Below are 22,098 nucleotides of genomic sequence, written 5' to 3' on the forward strand. Positions count from 1 at the left end.
CCTGCTGTCCCCTCTGCCTCAAATTCCTTCCCCACCGCTTCTGCCTGCCAAGTTCCTACTCATTCTTTCAGGCCCCTCTCACATGTGACCACTTGTGTGAATATGGCTCATTTCCTCTCACACAGAAATAGGGAAGAAGTAATTACTCCTTTATCTGAATTCCTGTCACACTGTACACCTATCTTGATTGTAGCACTAACTGTACTAACTGGGCCCTGATTTGCCCATCTCATGCACGACACTAGGATTTCTCACAGACACCTCTTAGGCATCTTTGCATATCCAACCCTCAACACAGGCATGATGCGTCCTCAACTTTTTTAAGTACAGAGAATGAAAATGAATGAGTGTCCAGGGTACAGATTTTTCAACGGAAGAGTATTTTTCATGCCAAACTGTGCACCTATGCTCTTGAGCCCATTTGTCTCTCTTTTCCTTCCCCTACAGATGCCCGTGACAAGGTACCAACATGCACCTTGCCATTCTGTCTGATAAAACCTTTCTTTGATCCTGTTTTTCACAGCTTTGACTTCATGCCTCTTTTCTCTTTGGTCACCAGACTTGGTAGTCGTCTGAGTCTCTAGCCCTTCTCTTACTAGTCACCCCTCCTATTCTCCACCGCTCTACTAAAACTGCCGCTCGGATGTCACCAATGGTCTTCCCAGGGTCAAATCTTAAGCTTAGGCCCCATCTCTTCTCACTCTTCTTTCCTTGTCTCCCGCTGGGTTATCGCCACTATCATTTCTGAGTCTCTCCACACTGCAATCCCAGCTCCACAGTGATGTGATCTTTCTAAAATACTGTGATGTTCAAAAGTCACTTATTACACGTCATAGTCTACAGAATAAAGAGAACTCAATCTTCATAACCCAAGCCATTCCAATCTGCTCTCCTGCCAGAGCCTCACCAAGAATGCCACATTCCAGCCACATGGGAACAGCTACTCTGCGCTCTCGGAATATACTATGCACTTGCAACTTTCATGCTTTTGTTCAAACTGTTTCCCCTACAGTATCTGCTCTTTCTCTCCACTAAAATCCTACTTATCCTTCAAAGATGAACTTGATTATCTCCTCCACTGTAAAATCCTCCCCTCATCCAGAATTTATTACTCTCTTCACTGGACTCCTAGAGCATTCTGTTGATCAATACATCTATTGTAACACTTATAGCCTTATAGTACCGCAAAATTATTTGAATGTCTGTCTCCTCTACTGAATCATGAGGTTTTAGGGTCAAGAACTGCATGTTATACCTTACCCCCCAAACCTTCAGAGTCTCATATATAACAGACGTTCAATAAATACCTGTTGAATTTAATTGAATTAACTTGAATCTAGGAAGCTCCGAACAATAGGAAGGAACACCAAAACAATATCCACTGTTCTTGAAATTTACTCAGAACTCAGAACTTAACCAATCTACCAAAGTAGTGTAAAATTCAAAATATTTGCAGGTAAAATTTTATACTGCAGCAGATGTTTCCACCCATGGACATGCCCTCCGGTTATTACTTTTTGCTTCTCGAAATTCAAGTTGTCTCGCAAAACGTCTCCAGAGACCAGCTCTCCCTCCAGGTGTGTCAGCTGACCCTGAAGAGTCTCCAACTTGTTTTCTGCTTTCTGGGCTCTCTGTAGAGCTCTCTGGTGAAACCCAGACTCATTTCCCAACTGTTCAACAAGCTCAGATATTTGGGCTTCAAGCTGGGAGACCATCTGGAAGCAAAGAAACAGAACAAGGATAAGCCTTGTTTCAGATGCAACAAAGTGTTAAAATCTAGTGCTTAGCCGAAGGGACAAAACTATTTATAACACCAGCTTCCAGATTCTTTGTAACAATTAACTTTAAAAAAAAACAGGTAATGGATAGCTGTATTTGCCTCTGCTTGAAATAAATCTACTTTCGTTAGCTAATAAAATATTTTACTGGTATTTTTAATTTTTATATAATTCCTTAAACAGGTTCCTGGAAAAAGAATTCAGACAAAGTACTTTGAAAACTTATAACCATTTTCCAGAGAAACTCTTTCACCACATATACCAGATTAAGATTATACAATGAGGTAATCTTGATAGGTAACCTTGAGACATTATCAGGAATTCAAGTGCAGAAAGATATTTTTTCAAGCTTTTTTTAGAACTTTCTATTGCATGTTGGTTACTTATGCACTAAAGTGCAGTGGTACTGCCTCTGTGCTGAATAGTTTTGGAGTAATGTCATCGTTTTAGCATTTGAAAGGGCAAAATTCCACTAATACAATGACTCTAAATACGGTCAATAGCAGAGTATAAGAAGGCAAGGAAATCTGATCACCACCTCCTCTTCTAAAGCATAAAATCACTATTTCTCCATTAAAGGACCCAACGCTCTACACAACCCCCTACCTTGCCCAACGCTTCCATCCTTTCCTGGAGTTTCCCTCTTTGTCCTGACCTTCCCTTAAACCAAGAACTTAAATTTACCAAACACCTCAAGGACACTTTGAGATTACTCAAATTGATTCTGCCAAATCCAATTTTCAGAAAATGTTGAATTCAATAAAAACACCAAGTTTGAGGTGATAAATTTGTTTGGCTTTGATGGTTTATTTTGGAAGAAGAAAGGAGAAAAGTAGTAGATATTTACATAATACTCAGTACCATTCTCACAGAAATGAAAATATCTTGACGGTCTCAGACTTACAGTCTCAGGTTTAAAAAAAAAAAAAAATTCCTCTTTGCCTATCTACAAACAACCAAATGTAAAGGCAAGAAGACATTCAAGCTGTCTTCAACTATTTTAAAAAGCGATTATATAGAAGAATAGTAGGATTTGTTCTGAGTTGCCCTCAGAGCTCAAGTTGAGGACGAAAAGGTATAAATCAAAGAATCTTACTCTAATGTAAAGAATTTCCCCCAGCCTCAATAATTTCAAAGTGATACATACTCACTGTATAAGAAGATTCATTACGGACAAAAACAAAAGTGTAAATAAGCAAAACTAATTTCCATGATCCCACCACCCAGAGGCAACAACTATTAATATTTTTTAATAATTTATTTGTATGTATTGCTAAAATATAATTGAGATATTATATAGGCAATTTTGTGGGTTTGTTTTTACCTCATATTTTAAGCATCTTCACATGTCAGGCAGTGGAGTTCCCAGTCACTGGAGAAGGCTAGAATTTGGCCAATCATTTGTTGAGAATGTTATGGGGGGCTGAAGTGCTACAATCAGGAAGGCTAAATTACTTAATCTCTGAACTCTCTAATTTTGTCCTTCTAAGGCTCTCAAGGTCCGAGGCCTACAATTCAATTAATTCTATACTCCTTTGGGTGTCTGAAATCAGCTATTTGATGGCAAGCTGCTCAGCATCATATCCAAGGAATTCCATTTCCAAAGGAAATTTATAATTTCATTATAGACTATGAGGCTCTAAGAACCCTCATTTCATATTTCCTACCTTTAGTGCAATAGTAGATCTGACCTTAATGCAAGAAATGCATTAAGCACCATATACAAAGTAACCTACAGAACAAGGGCTATCAAACAACGTCCTCAAGATACTGGCTCCTAAGGGGCTGTCTAATGATATTATGCTGTGCAAGGGATGACACGTTTCTGTGCAACTGAAAATGTGGTTTCACATTGGACTCCCAGTAGAAAGTAAGTCTTTCTACCTGAAGATCCTTCCACAGTTCTCCTATCTCACAGTTGACCTGGCAAAGAGAATGAAACCAAAGAGCTAACAGATGCAGAAAATCTCAGCTGGAGAGATGGAAAACTGTGATCACTTAGCCACACAGTCAACGCGCTGCAGACCTTACCAGAGGACAGCAAAGTCTTCAATGGAAATCAATCAGTAATGACCTCGAGCAAGTGCAGTAACTAGACTCAGAGAGTGATAATGACCCTGAAGGAGGAAGCAGACACCTGACGTAGACCAGACTGTGGAAGAGGGACTTTAAAGTCAGACAGTCCTGATTTCAAGTCCTCACTCTACCACTTAACCAGCGTGTTAACTGAAGCAAGATATTAACCTCTCTGAAACTCATAGACTTTGCTATGATGAGCAGATGAGCTAAATTAGATAATTCCAGTAGCCCGGTATTCCATATCCAATTGAAGTTCAACATACTGCATCCACTTTTTTTTTTAACATCATTATTGGAGTACAATTGCTTTACAGTGGTGTGTTAGTTTCTGCTTTATAACAAAGTGAATCAGCTATATGTATACATATATCCCCATATCTCCTCCCTCTTGCGTCTCCCTCCCACCCTCCCTATCCCAGCCCTCTAGGTGGTCACAAAGCACCGAGCTGATCTCCCTGTGCTATGCTCTTCATGACATTTTTTTTTCTTAGATTCCATATATATGTGTTAGCATACGGTATTTGTTTTTCTCCTTCTGACTTACTTCACTCTGTATGACAGACTCCAGGTCTATCCACCTCATTACAAATAACTCAGTTTCATTTCTTTTTATGGCTGAGTAATATTCCATTGTATATATGTGCCACATCTTCTTTATCCATTCATCTGTTGATGGACACTTAGGTTGCTTCCATGTCCTGGCTATTGTAAATAGAGCTGCAATGAACATTGTGGTACATGACTCTTTTTGAATTATGGTTTTCTCAGGGTATATGCCCCGTAATGGGATTGCTTGGTCATATGGTAGTTCTATTCTTAGTTGCATCCACTTTTATCATCAGTATTACTCCTCCAGTATGTGGGTTCACTCAGTCCTTTGCCTTTGTCATAAAGAGTTTATGGAGCTTTTCAGGAATTATGTTATATCATGTTTCTCAAACTCTTTTCAGCCCATAGAGCCTGTTTTTCAACTAGAAGTCTTTCTGGGAAAGACAATTAAGGAATAAATGTGTTGAATCAGAGGTGAGGGGGTCCCTCCTGCATCCTCACCCTGGGTGGACCTGAAAGTGTTCCATGGAACCTGCAGACTCAGCAGAGTATAACTTTTAAAAACACCAGTATGGCTGACCTGTACAGAACCTACCCAACCTCCCTGCCAAGATTCTGGTGAACAGAAAGGAGCAAACAGCTATGAACTTCCCTATATTCTATGCACCACAGAACTTACCTTCATACGCTTACCTAGATCTCCATGAATATGATACCACCAAGTCTTTTCAAAGTTAAATTTACATATTTTTATTCAAATAAATTAACATTCCAATCTGACTCAGTTCTTGGGAACATCAAATGCCAGTGCCCGGGTGAATATATGTGTCCCATCAAAACTGTACAGTTGTGTTGTGTTTCTCACACCAAGAAATGTGATTTTCTTTCCTTTTTTTTTTTTCTCCCCCTTTTTCTTAGTATCATTTGTTAATTTATCCCTGATATTCTGTGGGACAAGATGTGCCAGGGATTTCAACACTAGAGATACATGGAATAGGGCAGGGAAGAGGGGGTGAATTGTAATGAAGAATACATACCTCAATATTTAAAAAACAAAAAGAAGGTCCTGAAATAAACCATGCTTCAAAAACAAGCAGCTTGGATTTTGGAAATGAAGTCATAATGCCCTAACAGAATTAATTTACTTCCCAAGGACAAGTAGTTGTTGATTTTTCCAGAGAGGCACTTTTACCCTAAGATTAAACCCAATGGAAACACGAGAGCTCAAAACTGAAGAAAGAGCCACTTAGGTCACTTAAGGGCCAGTGCCTTTTGGACATGAACAATTCTCTTCTGATTATTCAAACTAGATTTTCACTTAAGAAATATAAAAAATAAGTTATCAGGAACCAATCCAATTATCCTTCCTTCTTGTCAGTATGTATGGCCAACTTTATTGACAGGCTAGTCCTACACCTGTCATACATAATAAAAGGATGACATACATAATAAAAGTTGTGTATGTCAACTTTTATTATGATTTGAATTGGGTCACCCCAAAAGAGACGTGGGGAAGTCCCCTGGTGCCTCAGAATGTGACCTTGTTTGGAAACAGAATCTTTACAGAGATGATCAAGTTAAAATGAGGTTTTGAGGATGGGCCCTAATCCAATATGACTGGTGTCCTTATTAAAAGAGGAAATTTGGAAAGAGAGACACACAAGTAGAAGGAAAATTATGTGAAGACACAGAGAGATTCATGATCCATAAGCCAAGGAATACCTGAGGCTATAGAAGCTAGGTGAGAGGTATGAAACAGATTCTCCCCTGCGGCACTCAGAAGATACCAATTCTAACACCTTAACTTTGGACTTCCAGCCTCCAGAATTGTGAGACAATAAATTTCTGTTGTTTAAGCTTCCCAGGTTGTGGTACTTTGTCATGGCCATTCTAGGAAATTAATACACTATAGAGGCTGGGAGAGCTGAAATCTCTATCTGTATACTTTCCCAGATGCCCTTGTAGCCAGGGGTGACTATATAACATAATACTGGACAATTAAATGTCAAAGGAAGTCTACTTGGAGCTTCTGGGCAAACGTTTGGTTTAGGATATTGGAGGATTAAGAACAGAGCAGAATGATGAGATCAGAAGGCGGAGTGTGGGAGTCGCAGAAACATCTCAGGTCCTTTACGGCATCGGATTGGTTCCCCAAAGCTCCCACACCAGACTGGAAAAGCTCCAGTGGAGGATATACAGCCTTGTGTGTGCTCTAAAGCAGAACAGATGAGCTGTCTAGATAAATTTTTGTAAGGTCGTACTAATTTGTCTATAATTAAGGAGACGACATGGAAATCACTCATGGTCCTGTCCTCTCTGTACAAATCCATTCTCAGCCAGGTGATTAGCCAGTTTGGAAACATCTAAAAGTTAAAAAACAAACAAACAAAAAAACTTTGCCTCAAGATTCTAAACTAAAATCTGAAAATGTCACGGCTTCCTGTCATTGTGTAAGAAATCATGATTTCAAAAACACTTGTTACGAGTGTCCTGAAATTGCAGGCTACATAACATCGAAATACTCATTTAGAGTTCCTGGGAACCCGACAGTAGAACATTCCTCTAAGAGAGTGGTTTTCAACTAGGGGCAATTTCACCGCCCACCCCACCCCCACAGGGACACTTGGCAATGTCTAGAGACATCTTTGCTTGTCACAAATTGGGGAGAAGAGGAGGTACTATCAGTATCTAGTGGGTAGAAGCTGGAGATGCTGCTATACATCCTACAATACACAGAACGGCCTTTACAACAAAGGATTATCCAGCTCAAAATGTCAAAAGCTGAGACACCCTGCTCTAAGATATAGTAAAGCATTTAAAAAGAAAATTAGATTTTGTTATAATCAGAAAAGCATGGAACAAGTAGAAATGACTTACTGAAAAAGTGTGGGTGGTGTCCTGAGTTCTACCTCAAACTGCAAATAGAGGAGAGTGAAAATGAATAGCGAAGAGGTAAACAAGAAAAGCAATGTTCAGTAAGTAGGAGTCACGGTGAAGGGGAGAATTTGCCAGGCCCGGAGCACAAGGGTATTACTCAACAGTGGACTGTGTGTTTATCTACGGCAGCTGGCAGGGCGTTGCAGCCTCCTCAACAAACAGATTCATCAATCTGCAAAGCTCCCATTCTTCAGAAACATTTCTAAGACAATATATGGAATCCATTTTCTCCTGATTTTACTTGAAGATGAGTCACACAAGATGCCAGCTATATGCTTGATTTCAGGCTTTTAAATAGTGAGAGCAGCTATTGAAAAAAATTTCAGGGTAGGAAAGGCAGACAAAGGCACTAAAAACACTGAATCATTCTCATTTTTATGAGGAGAGGGAGAAGGCATATCCAGCTTAACTAATTTACATCATTTTGCTTTAGAAAATAAACATATACTTCATGCTGACAACTTTATGCCATGTTTCACATGCTGGAATTAAAATACTTTTAGGAAAACATTTGGGAAAATAGAAGAGGGAAGCAATAAAATGAAATGGCAAAGATCCATTAGCTATTGAAGTACGTCTATTACTATTCAAGGTAAGTCACTTGAAGTTTTTCCCAGTCCTGTAAATAATTCCCTTCCCCAATCCAGGACCTATATGTGTACTGCATCACAAGATAAACTGAGCCACTCTCAGAGACTCACACATGTTACAGGGGTGAACATTTTATATCCACAGAGAATCCTACACTTGAACAAAGGAGTCACTAGGGCTGCTCCTGGAGTACATGTGAACTTTGCAGAGTTTTAAAGGGAATTAAAAAGGTTTTATCAGTGGGCTTCCCTGGTGGCACAGTGGTTGAGAGTCCGCCTGCCGATGCAGGGGACACGGGTTCGTGCCCCGGTCCGGGAAGATCCCACATGGCACGGAGCGGCTGGGCCCGTGAGCCATGGCCGCTGAGCCTGCGCGTCCGGAGCCTGTGCTCCGCAACAGGAGAGGCCACAACAGTGAGAGGCCCGCGTACCGCAAAAAAAAAAAAAAAAAAAAAAGGTTTTATCGGGACTTCCCTGGTGGCGCAGTGGTTAAGAATCCGCCTGCCAATGCAGGGGACACGGGTTCAACCCCTGGTCCAGGAAGATCCCACATGCGACGGAGAAACTAAGCCCGTGCACCACAACTACTGAAGCCCACGTGCTCTAGGGCCCACGAGCCACAACTACTGAGCCCACGTGCTGCAAATACTGAAGCCTGTGCACCTTGAGCCCGTGCTCCGCAACAAGAGAAGCCACCGCAATGAGAAGCCTGCGCACCACAACGAAGACCCAACGCAGCCAAAAGTAAATAAATAAATTTATTTTTTAAAAGAAGTTTTATCACTAAAGGAAATTTACAAATGCAACCCCAAACTTTGAGTTAGTGATCACTTTGAGTTTTTTAGGATCATTAAAAGGAGGAAAAGTGCATTTTCTCCTTTCAAGCAAAAAAATGAGCTCAATAGAAGAAATAGTTCCTAATGGAATTATACATAGAATTTGGATATTATTTACCTTAAAACCTCATTAGGGCTTCCCTGGTGGCGCAGTGGTTGAGATTCCGCCTGCCGATGCAGGGCACGCGGGTTCGTGCCCCGGTCCGGGAAGATCCCACGTGCCGCGGAGCGGCTGGGCCCGTGAGCCATGGCCGCTGAGCCTGCGCGTGCGGAGCCTGTGCTCGGCAGCGGGAGAGGCCACAGCAGTGAGAGGCCCGCGTACCGCAAAAAAAAAAAAAAAAAAAAACCACAGCAAGCTCCAAGGGTTTCAGACAAGGGGTGTGGACCCTGGGCTGTTCCTGTACAGCAGGCCAGGAAACAAAATCTCAGAGGCTGTCCTCTGAGGAACCTGCCCAAGGTCACATCTGGAGCAAGTGAGTGTGCAGTAGAGACCAAGATTCAGCCCTGGTAGTTCTGAGTGCAGAACCCGCATGGCAGTATGCGGTCAGGCTTCGGGAGTATAATATATAATTGAAAGTAGTACAACCACATTTAAATGCTACTTTTAACTAACTCGGACAACCCACTCACTTGCTGAGTATGCTAGATGAAGGAGCTGACTGTCCTTAAGAAGCTTGTACGCAGCCATCACCCACTCACCCGTTTCCCGCTCTCTTCCCGGCCGCCCATTTCTCGAATCCTCTCCAGAATGGCATCCTCCGTGGGCCTAAGCGTGCCCGAGCAGCTCCTCAGGAGGGCTGCAATTTTCTCCCTAAATGAGGAGTACTGGCTCTGCGAGGCTGCGGCTGCATCCACACTGGCCTTCAAACTCTTCTCCAACTCCAGAGAGCTTCTCTTCAAGAGGCTCAGCTCAGACCCGCTGGCCAGCAAGCAGCCTTTCTTGGAGGATCTTAACTTCCCTTTCAAGAGCTTCTTTCGCCGCTACAGCACTGAGCAAGTCCTAAAATAATTTCGGAAAGTGAGGACAATAGCACTATCGGCCAAGGAGGGGACCCTGCATTTGCTTCTCATTAACCTTGCTTGATAATGAGTTCAAGGAGTTCGGGTTAAATGCTCATATTCCATTTTTAATTTTAGGTGCCCTATCCTTTCTTCATACAGTTGTTCAATGGTAAAGCTATGTTAGGTAAATTTAGATGTCTGAAAAGGAGAAGGGATATAAAATCAGGGCTAGAAAAAAAAAAGGAAACTGACATATAAGCCTTTTCTATGTGGACCTCTGGAAAGAGTTAATAAAAACAAATCATTGGCTAACATACTAGTAGATTCGATCCATATATAGAATATGTTTACAGGCCTATGTGTTCTTAAGTTTCGTATAAATGGAAATGGATGTTGAGTAAACAGTAAACCCTCAGAGTCCTAATAAGTCACTAAAAGTTATTTGAATGAAGATGTCTCCCCTTAAAACTATTTTAAATAACAGTGTAGAATTATCATAAAACATCATTGTATAAAGGAGAGTAAAATCCTTCTTTCAATATTCATTGACTGTGTATCCCCCTGTCTCATAAAAATAAAACCAATAGTGATAGAACCTGAAGAAAGGAAACAGAAAGGAGTAGCCATTTGGTGGGTGGGTGGATTAAAAGTTAGAGGGAGATAGAGTACCATACTGAGAAGAATAATTTCAAAGAATATGATATGTATGATTAGGTTTGTAAAAATAAAAGGCATTGAGAAAGTTACCAGTACACCTACTTCTATTTACTACATGTAGAATGGTCCAAAGAGGCATAAAGAGGATATCTTTAAAATTCGTTAAAAAAAAAAAACAAAAAACACTTGTGGACATCAAGTTCCAAAGTAAGTGAATTCACATCAAATAAGATTAAGCAGTCGGTTAGCCAGCACTGCTATAATACTGTAGTCTAGGTAAATGGCAAACATATTTTTGGTTTTTATTTAAAATAGTATGTTAGGGGCAAAAATAACTAAAAAGAAACAATATCTTCAAATAACAGATTCTACGTCTAAACTGGCCAGTAATATTTCAGGCTGCTAGTTAAAATGCAATAATCCCTTTTGCATTAGAGCTTGAAGACAGGAAGAATGTTACTTGAAATGCTACCTCCTACTTTTTATTTTTAAAAAGAGAAAGAGAATATCTTCCTTTTTTTCCTGGTGATTTTTTTTTAAATCAAGGAAGTCTTGGGCATCAATTTGAATGAAAAGTCATCGAGTGGATGTAGGTAGTTAGAGAAAGCTGCCCCTTTCAGAGATGTAATAACTAAACTAATTATAGAAATTAGTTTGTGAAATGCTTTGCTTCTCCAGGTCCTGGCACCAGCTCTATTTCCCCACTCCCTTTCCAAACCAGTCGTCTGTGCAGAGAAGTCCCATTATTACTGCTAATTAAATTATGTACACTTTATCACAAATACAATATTTTAACACTTTACAGATTTCTTTTCAGATAGTAATACAGTAGCTGCTCAATTAGAGTAACTAGTATCAGCATTGGCGATAATAAATTGGGCCCATGTATTACTTAGAAACTACCATCTAATGTGTGGTTAGAAAACTGAGGTCCTAAATTCGACGATGCAGGGATGAAAATTAATCCGAATCCCCTCAGAGTTCTAAAACTCGATAGGAAATTACATATTAACTTTTACATTGAAAGAAAGTCCCTAATGCAAAAGAGGGGAGTTTCCATGACCAATGGAGAGATATTTTTAACCAGGAATTTACAAAATATCCTAAAAATACACAAAAAATATATCAGACACTTGAGTACTATAGACTTACTGTCAGTTTGGAATAAACTAATCAATCGGCAGCTTACACCAGGAGACCAATAAACACAATTAAAATATTTCGGCTATGAGGAATTTTTTCCACCCCAATATCAGACTTTTTTCTCACTGCCTTAGAGACCAGGGTCAAAACAGTCTTCTTTAACAAATCCAAAGCACCAATGCTTATGTCTAATAAAAATCAGAAAATTCTTTTGTGGTCATAGAATATAGTGGCACATGGCAGCAGGTCAGATTTTTTTTTTTCTGGACACATTTCAGCCCAGTGGACTATATGCTATTTCTCGTATGAAATGCAGACTCGGGAGCCAGCGACAAGGCCTTGGGGACCTGCTCCCCCAGTGCTCTGATTAAGCGCTTCAGAATTCAGAGGCACGCGGCCGATCTGCTGGAAACAGATGTCCTCAGACTGCAAATGCAATTACTTGTAGAGCTATTGGGAGACAGCGGCTAGAGTGGAGTCTGGTTGCATGGCTACCTCAAGGATACCCTGAAGTAATGTGACATTGGTGTCGCTGGCCAGGACCTCGGGACTGCTGTCAGAGCACACTGACACGCAGAACAAGAAACAAGTAGCTCCCTCAGAGCAAAATCAGGGCTGACCTCCCCAGAAGAAATCGCACTGGCAAATGAGCACAGACCCTATCGAGACAGTGATCACTTTAAAAAATTTTTAAATTAACAAATCTTTAGATTCAGTGCTACTAATGCAACAAATGTATAATGACCCGTTCACAATTACTTTTAACAAAAACGTTTGTAAATAATATGATCAAGGTGTTCAATTTAACTTCCCAGTTAAATGCATTAAGTAATGAAATCATTCAAAGGTTTGTGTTTTTAAAACACAATTGATTCCTAGTACAATGTAGCTAACCATCCTATGGATTTGGATAGGCCTGAGATCAAACTGCCTCTCAAAACTAAAATGACTAATTATCATCAGGGTAGGAAACCTCTGGCTTGAGCTAATTCATCCAACCCTAGACAAATTTCATAAAATTAAAAATTCGTTGGTTATTTCTACCTACTGCAGTTTACATTAACAAATAAACTCAGAAATTCCCCCAAACATGTCCTCTCATACATTGCTGGTGGAAGTGTGAATAGGTATAATTTTGATATAAATATCTAAAACATGTAATATGCACAATATCCTCTGGCCCTGTAATTCCATGATCTATTAGAGTGGAAGCTGCAGAGTAACATTTTACTTCAAAATGAGGAAGACCTTTCCCAAATCTGAGCTGTCCCAGTGGCATTATCAACCTTGGAAAATAATAAGAATTCAACTTAAATTTGAAATTCCCATTATTGACAAACCCCATACAAGTTAACAATAAATTTAACTGTCCATGAGGCCAGTGTGTTCCTGGGCTTCACTTCAGTACTGCAAAATGCTCTGCCCTGAACTGGTCAGACTGTGCCTGGAGGACCATGGACAGTTCCCAGCTGAAATTTTAAGAGGGACATTGTCAAAATGGAATGAGTTCTGCATCACATGCTAGGATTAGACCCATAATAAAAATATTTATGCAATCATGTTATTTTAAATTCTGTTTTAATTTACTTTAAATGTGTTGAATGAACCTAAGGACAAAGCATTGAAAACTTAATTATAGTTACAGAACAGAATGAAAATATTACAAACCTTGACAAGGTAAATACAATAATAAAATAAAAAATGGAATGCAGAATGATGGGAGTAAAAAGTAGGAGGCATTAAATTCATCATATATCATAGCAGAACATCTAAAAATACTATATCAGGTTGTTGAATCAGGAACAGAAATGTATTGTTTTAAAGTCTTAATGGTAATATCAGAGGTTAAAACAAGAGTGTTAAAGTGAGGCTAGAAGTGGAAGGAGAGATGATTTTTAATTTTACTTTGGAGCCTTATGAACATTTTTAATTTTTTATAATATGAGCAGATATTATTTTAGTGTTTATTTTCATTTTAATTACTCACCATTTTAGAATGGTGAGCTCCTCTAGCTTAGGAGTGCCAGGACCCAGACCTACCCACCATCCTGTTGGCACCAGTACTGGGATGCCTCAGGCCAAGTAGCTAGCTGGGAAGGGATACAGCACCACTAATAGGCTGGCTGGCTGCCTTAGGACCCTATAATCCCCTAGCCCACCCACCAGAATGCCCAGGACCAGGCCCCACCCACCTGTGCACCTGCACTAGCCCTGGGACCCCCAAGACCCGCAGCCAGCTGATATTACTTGGCCACCGCCACTAGGAGGCCAACACCAGCTCTGAGATACCTTGGGCCCCTCAGCCAGCCACCCCAGGAACCAACCCCACCCACAAGCAGGCAGACAACAGACCCAGGACCACTGCAACCCAGGAACCTGCCATGTCAGGACCCAGCCCACACACGAAGGAGCCAACACCAGCTCTGGGACACCCTGGGCCACTCAGCCAGCCCCAATTCCTAGAACCATACAATCTTCCAAGACTGAATCAGGAGGAAATAGAAAATACGAACAGACCAAACACCAGTAATAAAATTGAATCAGTAATTTAAAAACTTCCAACAAACAGAATTCCAGGATCAGATGGCTTCACAGGTGAATTCTACCAAACATTTAGAGAAGAGTTAACACCTAACCTTCTCGAATTGTTTCAAAAAATTGCAAAGGAAGGAACACTTCCAAACTCATTCCACAAGGCCATGTATTATCCTGATACCAAAACCAGACAAAGAATCACCAAAAAGAAAATTACAGGCTAATACCACTGATAAACATAGATGCAAAAATCGTCAACAATAAATTAGCAAATCAATTTTAACAATGCATTAAAAGGATCATACCCATGATCAAGAGGGATTTATCCCAGGGATGCAAGGATGTTTCAACATCTCCAAATCCATCAGTGTTATAAACTACATTAATATATTGAAAAATAGAAATCATACGATCATCTCAATAGATGCAGAAAAAGATTTTGACAGAATTCAACATCCATTTATGATTAAAAAAAAAAAAAACCTCTCCAGAGAGTGGGCATAGAGGGAACACACCTCAACATAATAAAGGCCATATATATGACAAGCCCACAGCTAACATCATACTCAATGGTGAAAATCTGAAAGCATTTCCTCTAGGATCTGGAACAAGATAAAGATGCCCACTCTTGCCACTTTTACTCAACATAGTATTGGAAGTCTTAGCCACAACAGTCAGACAAGAAAAAGAAAGAAAAAGAATCCAGATTGTAAAGGAAGAAGCAAAACTGTCATGTTTGCAGATGACATAATACTACACATAGAAAATCCTAAAGATGCCACCAAAAAACTACTGGAATTCATCAATGAATTCAGTAAAGTTGTAGGATACAAAATTAATATGCAAAAATCTGTTGCATTTCTATATACTAACAATGAACTACTGGGAAGAGAAATCAAGAAAACGATCCCATTTACAATCACATCGAAAAGAATAGAATATCTAGAAATAAATCTAAGGAGGTAAAAGACCTGTATTCAGAAGATTATAAGACACTGATAAAATAAACTAAAGATGACAGAAACAGATAAAAAAATATATACCATGCTCATGGACTGGAATAGTATTGTTAAAATGACCATACTACCCAAGGCAATCTACAAATTCAACTCAGTATCTATCAAAATACCAATGGTATTTTTCACAGAACTAGAACAAATAATTCTAAAATTTGTATGGAAACACAAAAGACCTCAAATAGTCAAAACCTTCTTCAAAAGAAGAAAAAGCTGGAGGTATCATGCTCCCTGATTTCAAACTATTACACAAAGCTACAGTAATCAAAACTGTGTGGTACTGGCACAAAAACAGACATGTAGATCAATGGAATAGAACAGAGACCCCAGAAATAAACTCAAATTTATATGGGCAATTAATCTACAACAAAGGAGGCAAGAATATACTGTGGGAAAAAGACAGCCTCTTCAATAAATGGCGTTGGAAAAACTGGACAGCTACATGCAAAAGAATCAAACTGGACTACTTCCTCACACCATAAACAAGAATAAATTCAAAATGGATTAAAAACCTAAATGTAAGACCTGAAACCATAAAACTTCTAGAAAAAAAACACAGGCTATATGCTCTTTGACATCAGTCTTAGTGATATTTTTTTGGACCTGTCTCCTCAGGCAAGGGAAACAAAATCAAAAATAAACAAATGGGACTACATCAAACTAAAAACCTGTTGCACAGCAAAGGAAACTATCCACAAAATGAAAAGGCAGCCTATTGAATGGAAGAAGATATCTGCAAACAATAAATCTTTTAACAGGTTAAAAGCCAAAATATACAAAGAACTGATACAACTCAACATCAAAAAAAAAAAAAAAAAATAATACTACACATAGAAAATCCTAAAGATGCCACCAAAAAACTACTGGAATTCATCAATGAATTCAGTAAAGTTGTAGGATACAAAATTAATATGCAAAAATCTGTTGCATTTCTATATACTAACAATGAACTACTGGGAAGAGAAATCAAGAAAACGATCCCATTTACAATCACATCGAAAAGAATAGAATATCTAGAAATAAATCTAAGGAGGTAAAAGACCTGTATTCAGAAGATTATAAGACACTGATAAAATAAACTAAAGATGACAGAAACAGATAAAAAAATATATACCATGCTCATGGACTGGAATAGTATTGTTAAAATGACCATACTACCCAAGGCAATCTACAAATTCAACTCAGTATCTATCAAAATACCAATGGTATTTTTCACAGAACTAGAACAAATAATTCTAAAATTTGTATGGAAACACAAAAGACCTCAAATAGTCAAAACCTTCTTCAAAAGAAGAAAAAGCTGGAGGTATCATGCTCCCTGATTTCAAACTATTACACAAAGCTACAGTAATCAAAACTGTGTGGTACTGGCACAAAAACAGACATGTAGATCAATGGAATAGAACAGAGACCCCAGAAATAAACTCAAATTTATATGGGCAATTAATCTACAACAAAGGAGGCAAGAATATACTGTGGGAAAAAGACAGCCTCTTCAATAAATGGCGTTGGAAAAACTGGACAGCTACATGCAAAAGAATCAAACTGGACTACTTCCTCACACCATAAACAAGAATAAATTCAAAATGGATTAAAAACCTAAATGTAAGACCTGAAACCATAAAACTTCTAGAAAAAAAACACAGGCTATATGCTCTTTGACATCAGTCTTAGTGATATTTTTTTGGACCTGTCTCCTCAGGCAAGGGAAACAAAATCAAAAATAAACAAATGGGACTACATCAAACTAAAAACCTGTTGCACAGCAAAGGAAACTATCCACAAAATGAAAAGGCAGCCTATTGAATGGAAGAAGATATCTGCAAACAATAAATCTTTTAACAGGTTAAAAGCCAAAATATACAAAGAACTGATACAACTCAACATCAAAAAAAAAAAAAAAAAAGAGAGAACAACTAGATTGAAAAATGGGCAGAGGACCTGAATAGACATTTTTCCAAAAAGACATACAGATGGCCGCCAGATCCATGAAAAGATGCTCAACATCACTATTGAAAATCAAAACCACAATGAGATATTACTTCTCACCAGTCAGTACAGTTATTATCAATAAGACAACAAATAGCAAGTGTTGGTGAGGATGTGGAGAAAAGGGAACCCTTGTTCACAGTTGGTGGAATGTAAATTGGTTCAGCCTCTGTGGAAAACAATATGGAGATTCCTCAAAAAATTAAAAATTGAACAACCATATCATCCAGCAATTCCACTCCTGGATATTTATCCAAAGAAAATGAAACTACTAATTAGAAAAGATATATGCACTCCTATGTTCCTTGCAGCATTATATATATATATATATATATAACTCAGCTATAAACTGAGCTATAAGAAAAGAATGTATATAACTCAGCTATAAACTCAGCTATAAAAAAAGAATGAAATCTTGCCATTTGCAACAACATGGATGGACCTACAGGGTGTTATGCTAAGTGAAATAAGTCAGACAGAGAAAGACACAGACTCACTGTGTGATTCCATTTATATGTGCAATCTAAAAAACAAATGAACAGACATAACAAAACAGAAATGGAGTCACAGATACAGAGAACAAACAGGAGGTTGCCAGAGGGTAGGGGGATGAGGGAAGGAAAGAAGTAGGTGAGGGAGACTAAGATGTACAAACTTCCAGCTGCAAATTAAATGAGTCATGGGTATGAAATGTACATTGGGGAATATAATCAATAATTATGTAATATCCTTTTATTGTGACTGACAGTAAATAGACTTACCATGATGATCATTTTGAAATGTACAGATATATCAAATCACTATGTTGCATAACAGGAACTAACATAGTGTTGTAGGACAAATATACTTCAAAAACAAACAAACTCATCGGTTACCAGGGGTGGGAGGTAGGGGAAGGGAGAATTGGATGAAGGCAGTCAAAAGGTACAAACTCCCACTTAAAAGACAAATAAATCCTAGGGATGTGATGTACAACATGATAAGTATAATGAACGCTGTCGTATGTTATACGGGACAGTTGTTAAGACAGTAAATCCTAAGAGTTCTCATCACAAGGAAAAAATTTTCTATTTCTTTAATTTTGTATCTATACGAGACGATGGATGTTCACTAAACTTACTGTGTAATCATTTCACAATGTATGTAAGTCAAACCATAATGCTCTACATCTTAAACTTATACAGTACTGTATAGCGAATATATCTCCATAAAACTGGAAAAAAAGAGAGAACCAGGATGAGGATGTGAATTATAGGGATTCTGATCCTGACTTGCTACCGTGAAGAACTGTCAAATAATTAAGACTGCACAGAGGAGGTGGACCTCCTGTGAGTTCCCTGCCTCTGGAGGAGTTCAAGGGAAGGCTGGGTACTAGCTAGACAGGGACATTTTAGAGATGATTCTTATTTCCAATAGAGAGTTAGATGATCTAGATTCTCAAAGACCTTAGGGTCACTTCCAACATTGTGATTCTATGATTATAAAGAGATCTTTAACTTCTTTAGTAATTTATCCTGTCTGATAATTTCTCACTTCCAGGAACTCTTTCCATATGTCTGTACTCTTAAAATAACCATACATTTATTTTAATCCCTAGATAAAAGTAAATAACTAGGAAAAGGAGATTAAAACACTGAGCATCAGTTATGTGCTGGGCTTGTCTTGAGTACCATATGTAGATTACATCATTCAATCCTAACGATAACTGGAAGAGGTAGATCCTTAAATTATTTTCCCATTTTACATACAAGAAACTGAAGTTCAAAGAGGTAAAGTCATATGCCTCAGATCACACAGCCAAATGATTCCGGAGCCTATATTAAAAACCCAAGAGCTTCGCCTCTGAGCCACCCTGCTCAGTGTGTCTCTCTTAGCCTCTCCCCTCTTACACACTCTGCTGTAGACAACAAACCAAGAAAGCAGAAGGGACATCCTTCCAAACCAAGCCTGCTGACTCCAAAACCAATATTCCTTCCTAGCTTCAATTCTAGCCACTAGAATTAAGGAAAATGTGAACAGTGTGCAGGAAAATAAGCTGTTTTAAATCCATTATGTAAGTTTAATTTCTGATTCACTGATTGAAATGTCTGATCTGTAGCAAACGTGTGTGGCTAATGTAGATAAAGTGACTACTTTTCTCAGCATTAGATTATTTCGAGACAACAACAACAACAAAAGGTGCCAATCTATAAAAGTTTTTAAAACGTACTGCAATTTTAACTATTAAAGACTGTCAAATAATATATTATCCATGTGTATAATAAATCACCTGGATTTTTATTTGGGAATTTTCATAAAGTAACTTAAAAAAAAACATTAAGATAATAAGAAAAGCTGAGTTTGGTAGAAGTAGCACCCCAGCCCTGTGGATACTTCTACCTCTGCAGTCATTCTGGACTTTATTAATAAAGTAAGTTTCCAACCTCAAAAACAGAGTTTTAGAAAGCATTATGAAAACTCTTCTTGAAACCGTTAATGTGTGAGTAAAACCACTTGACAGTGTTTTTCAGTAGTAAATCTTTGGAGTCATAATCCCATGAATGAGCACTTTATTAAAGACCTCAAGTTTTTTATTGCCCATATTTTTTTAATAATTTGTATTATTTTGGCAGGAACTTGATCCCAAAGTGAATGTGTTTCACAAGTCTGAACAACATTGCATCATCAGTCATTTACAAGTAAAGACACATATAAAAGAGGAATAAGTTCTGTATTTTTAATGTGCTCTTGCAATACATTGTCATTTCCTACTGCTCATCTCCAGAAACGCACTTTTTTTTTTTTTTTTTTTGTGGTACGCGGGCCTCTCACTGTTGTGGCCTCTCCCGTTGTGGAGCACAGGCTCCAGATGCGCAGGCTCAGCGGCCATGGCTCATGGGCCCAGCCACTCCGCGGCATGTGGGATCCTCCCGGACTGGGGCACGAACCCCTGTTCCCTGCATCGGCAGGCGGACTCCCAACCACTGCGCCACCAGGGAAGCCCCCAGAAACGCACTTTTATAGACAAACTCAATTCTTCATAATTTTCAAGGCTTGATAATTTAATAACTACTATCTATAATCAAATTAAAATCATTCATTCACTGAGGAAATTTGCATAGCTACTTATTTTTATTGTTCCACTGACAAATAGTATTTGGCACCAGACTTGTATGTTGGACGTAGCTGTGAATATACATGTGAAGGGGATTACTGATAAAAGCACAACAACATAATGACCAGGGTTCAAGTCACTTTGCCAGTTAATAGCTGTGCATACTTGAGCAAAGTACATAACCCCTCTGAGCACTTAGAAAAATGACTATGCTAATGGCAAGCGACTGATAAATGGTGACTATTATACTAATGATTGCTGATAGTACTAACATAAAAAGTCTGAGAGTCTTAAACTTCACTAAGAAGGTTTACTTATAGGTAGAATATTGAAAGTGTAATTTTGAAATAATTTTATGTATATTGTAAGACAAAGCAAATGAGTAAATATTATTGTTAGGATCCAAAAGATACTAATATAAAGTTAAAAGATATTAATTTATTCATAAATTAACTAATTTTAAATTTTTAAATTAATTAATTTTATTTAAAAGTAATATTCTAATTAACTCTAGAATATTACTTTTAATTAAAAATACCAGTATTAATTTATTACTAAAAAAAGTATTTCTAGCTCTGTCCACTGAAAGCAATGACACCCCAATAGCAATGAGCACACCTAAACCTGAATCTTGGTTTCAAAGCACCATTCCCCAGTAAAAGGAGTCAAAGCTCCATAGAGAATAGGCTGCTTTTAGTTCTGTGGTCTGAAAATTGTAAGTGAGCCTAAGATATCATCTTCTGTCAAAAGGCAAGGAAGCATTGAAAGACTAAAGGAGTCAGGTTATAAGGTCACAGAGACCATCTTGTAGGGACTCGTCCTAGCCAAACATGGAGGATTGGAAAGCCAAAAGGAGAATAACTGATTATAACATAGTAAGTATCAATAAATAAAAATCCATGTGTCCATAGAATTGAAAATAAAAGGTAAGAAAACAAAAAGCTTTTCTTTACGTAAGAATGTCAACTAATAAGTAGAAGGAAGGATGAAATTAGAATATTACCACTTTGCCACCCCTGATGTAAGTTAATCCAGAAAAGAGTCAATGGATGATAACATCACTAGGTCAACTTGATGTGGAACAGAAATAACCTGCCAATGATCACCCCACAGATACCTTACTTAACTGCAGGGGAAAAAAATGTACCTTTACACTAAAGATATGGGCAATCAAATTTAGTTTCAGCAACAACAGAAAAATCTAACACTATCTGTTTCTAATGCAATGCAATATGAAGTATACAACTTTGAAATATTCTTCCCAAAAAGGTTTAACCTGGGGACTTCCCTCGTGGTGCAGTGGTTAAGAATCTGCCTGCCAATGCAGGGGACACAGGTTCAATCCCTGGTCTGGGAAGATCCCACATGCCGCAGAGCAACTAAGCCCGTGCGCCACAACTACTGAGCCTGTGCTCTAGAGCCCACGAGCCACAACTACTGAGCCCGCATGCCACAACTACTGAAGCCCGCACGCCTAGAGCCCATGCTCTGCAACAAGAGAAGCCACCGCAGTGAGAAGCCCACTCACCACAACAAAGAGTAGCCCCCGCTCGCCGCAGCTAGAGAAAGCCCACGTGCAGCAACGAAGGCCCAACACAGCCAAAAATTAGTTAATTAATTTTTTTAAAAAAAGGTTTAACCTGAATCCAATACAGCCCCTAGATCCAACTTTAAGTGTATAGGGCACAGATAAGCAAGTTAAATAACATCTTGAAGAAACAATCAGACCACTGCTCTGTACTCTGTACAAGTCAATAATATTTTTTGAAAAACTATAAAAGGCTAAACATAACAAATAAATGCAATGAATGAACCTAGACTGAGCCCCAGTTTGGGGAAGAAAACAGCTATAAAAGACATTCTTGTAGAAAATGATAAAATGTGAATGTCAAT

General features: G+C 38.6%; 1 protein-coding gene across 1 annotated transcript in view; it reads right to left on the reverse strand.

The window, feature by feature from the left end:
* Positions 1-22,098, reverse strand: part of CCDC170 (coiled-coil domain containing 170) — a 56,875-nt gene that overhangs the window by 22,312 nt on the left and 12,465 nt on the right. Inside the window, 1 exon segment of the mRNA XM_028494826.1 lies at positions 1,515-1,715. Within this exon segment, the coding sequence (XP_028350627.1) occupies positions 1,515-1,715 (201 nt within the window).

Source organism: Physeter macrocephalus, chromosome 10, assembly GCF_002837175.3.
Source record: "Physeter macrocephalus isolate SW-GA chromosome 10, ASM283717v5, whole genome shotgun sequence".
NCBI lineage: Eukaryota > Metazoa > Chordata > Mammalia > Artiodactyla > Physeteridae > Physeter > Physeter macrocephalus.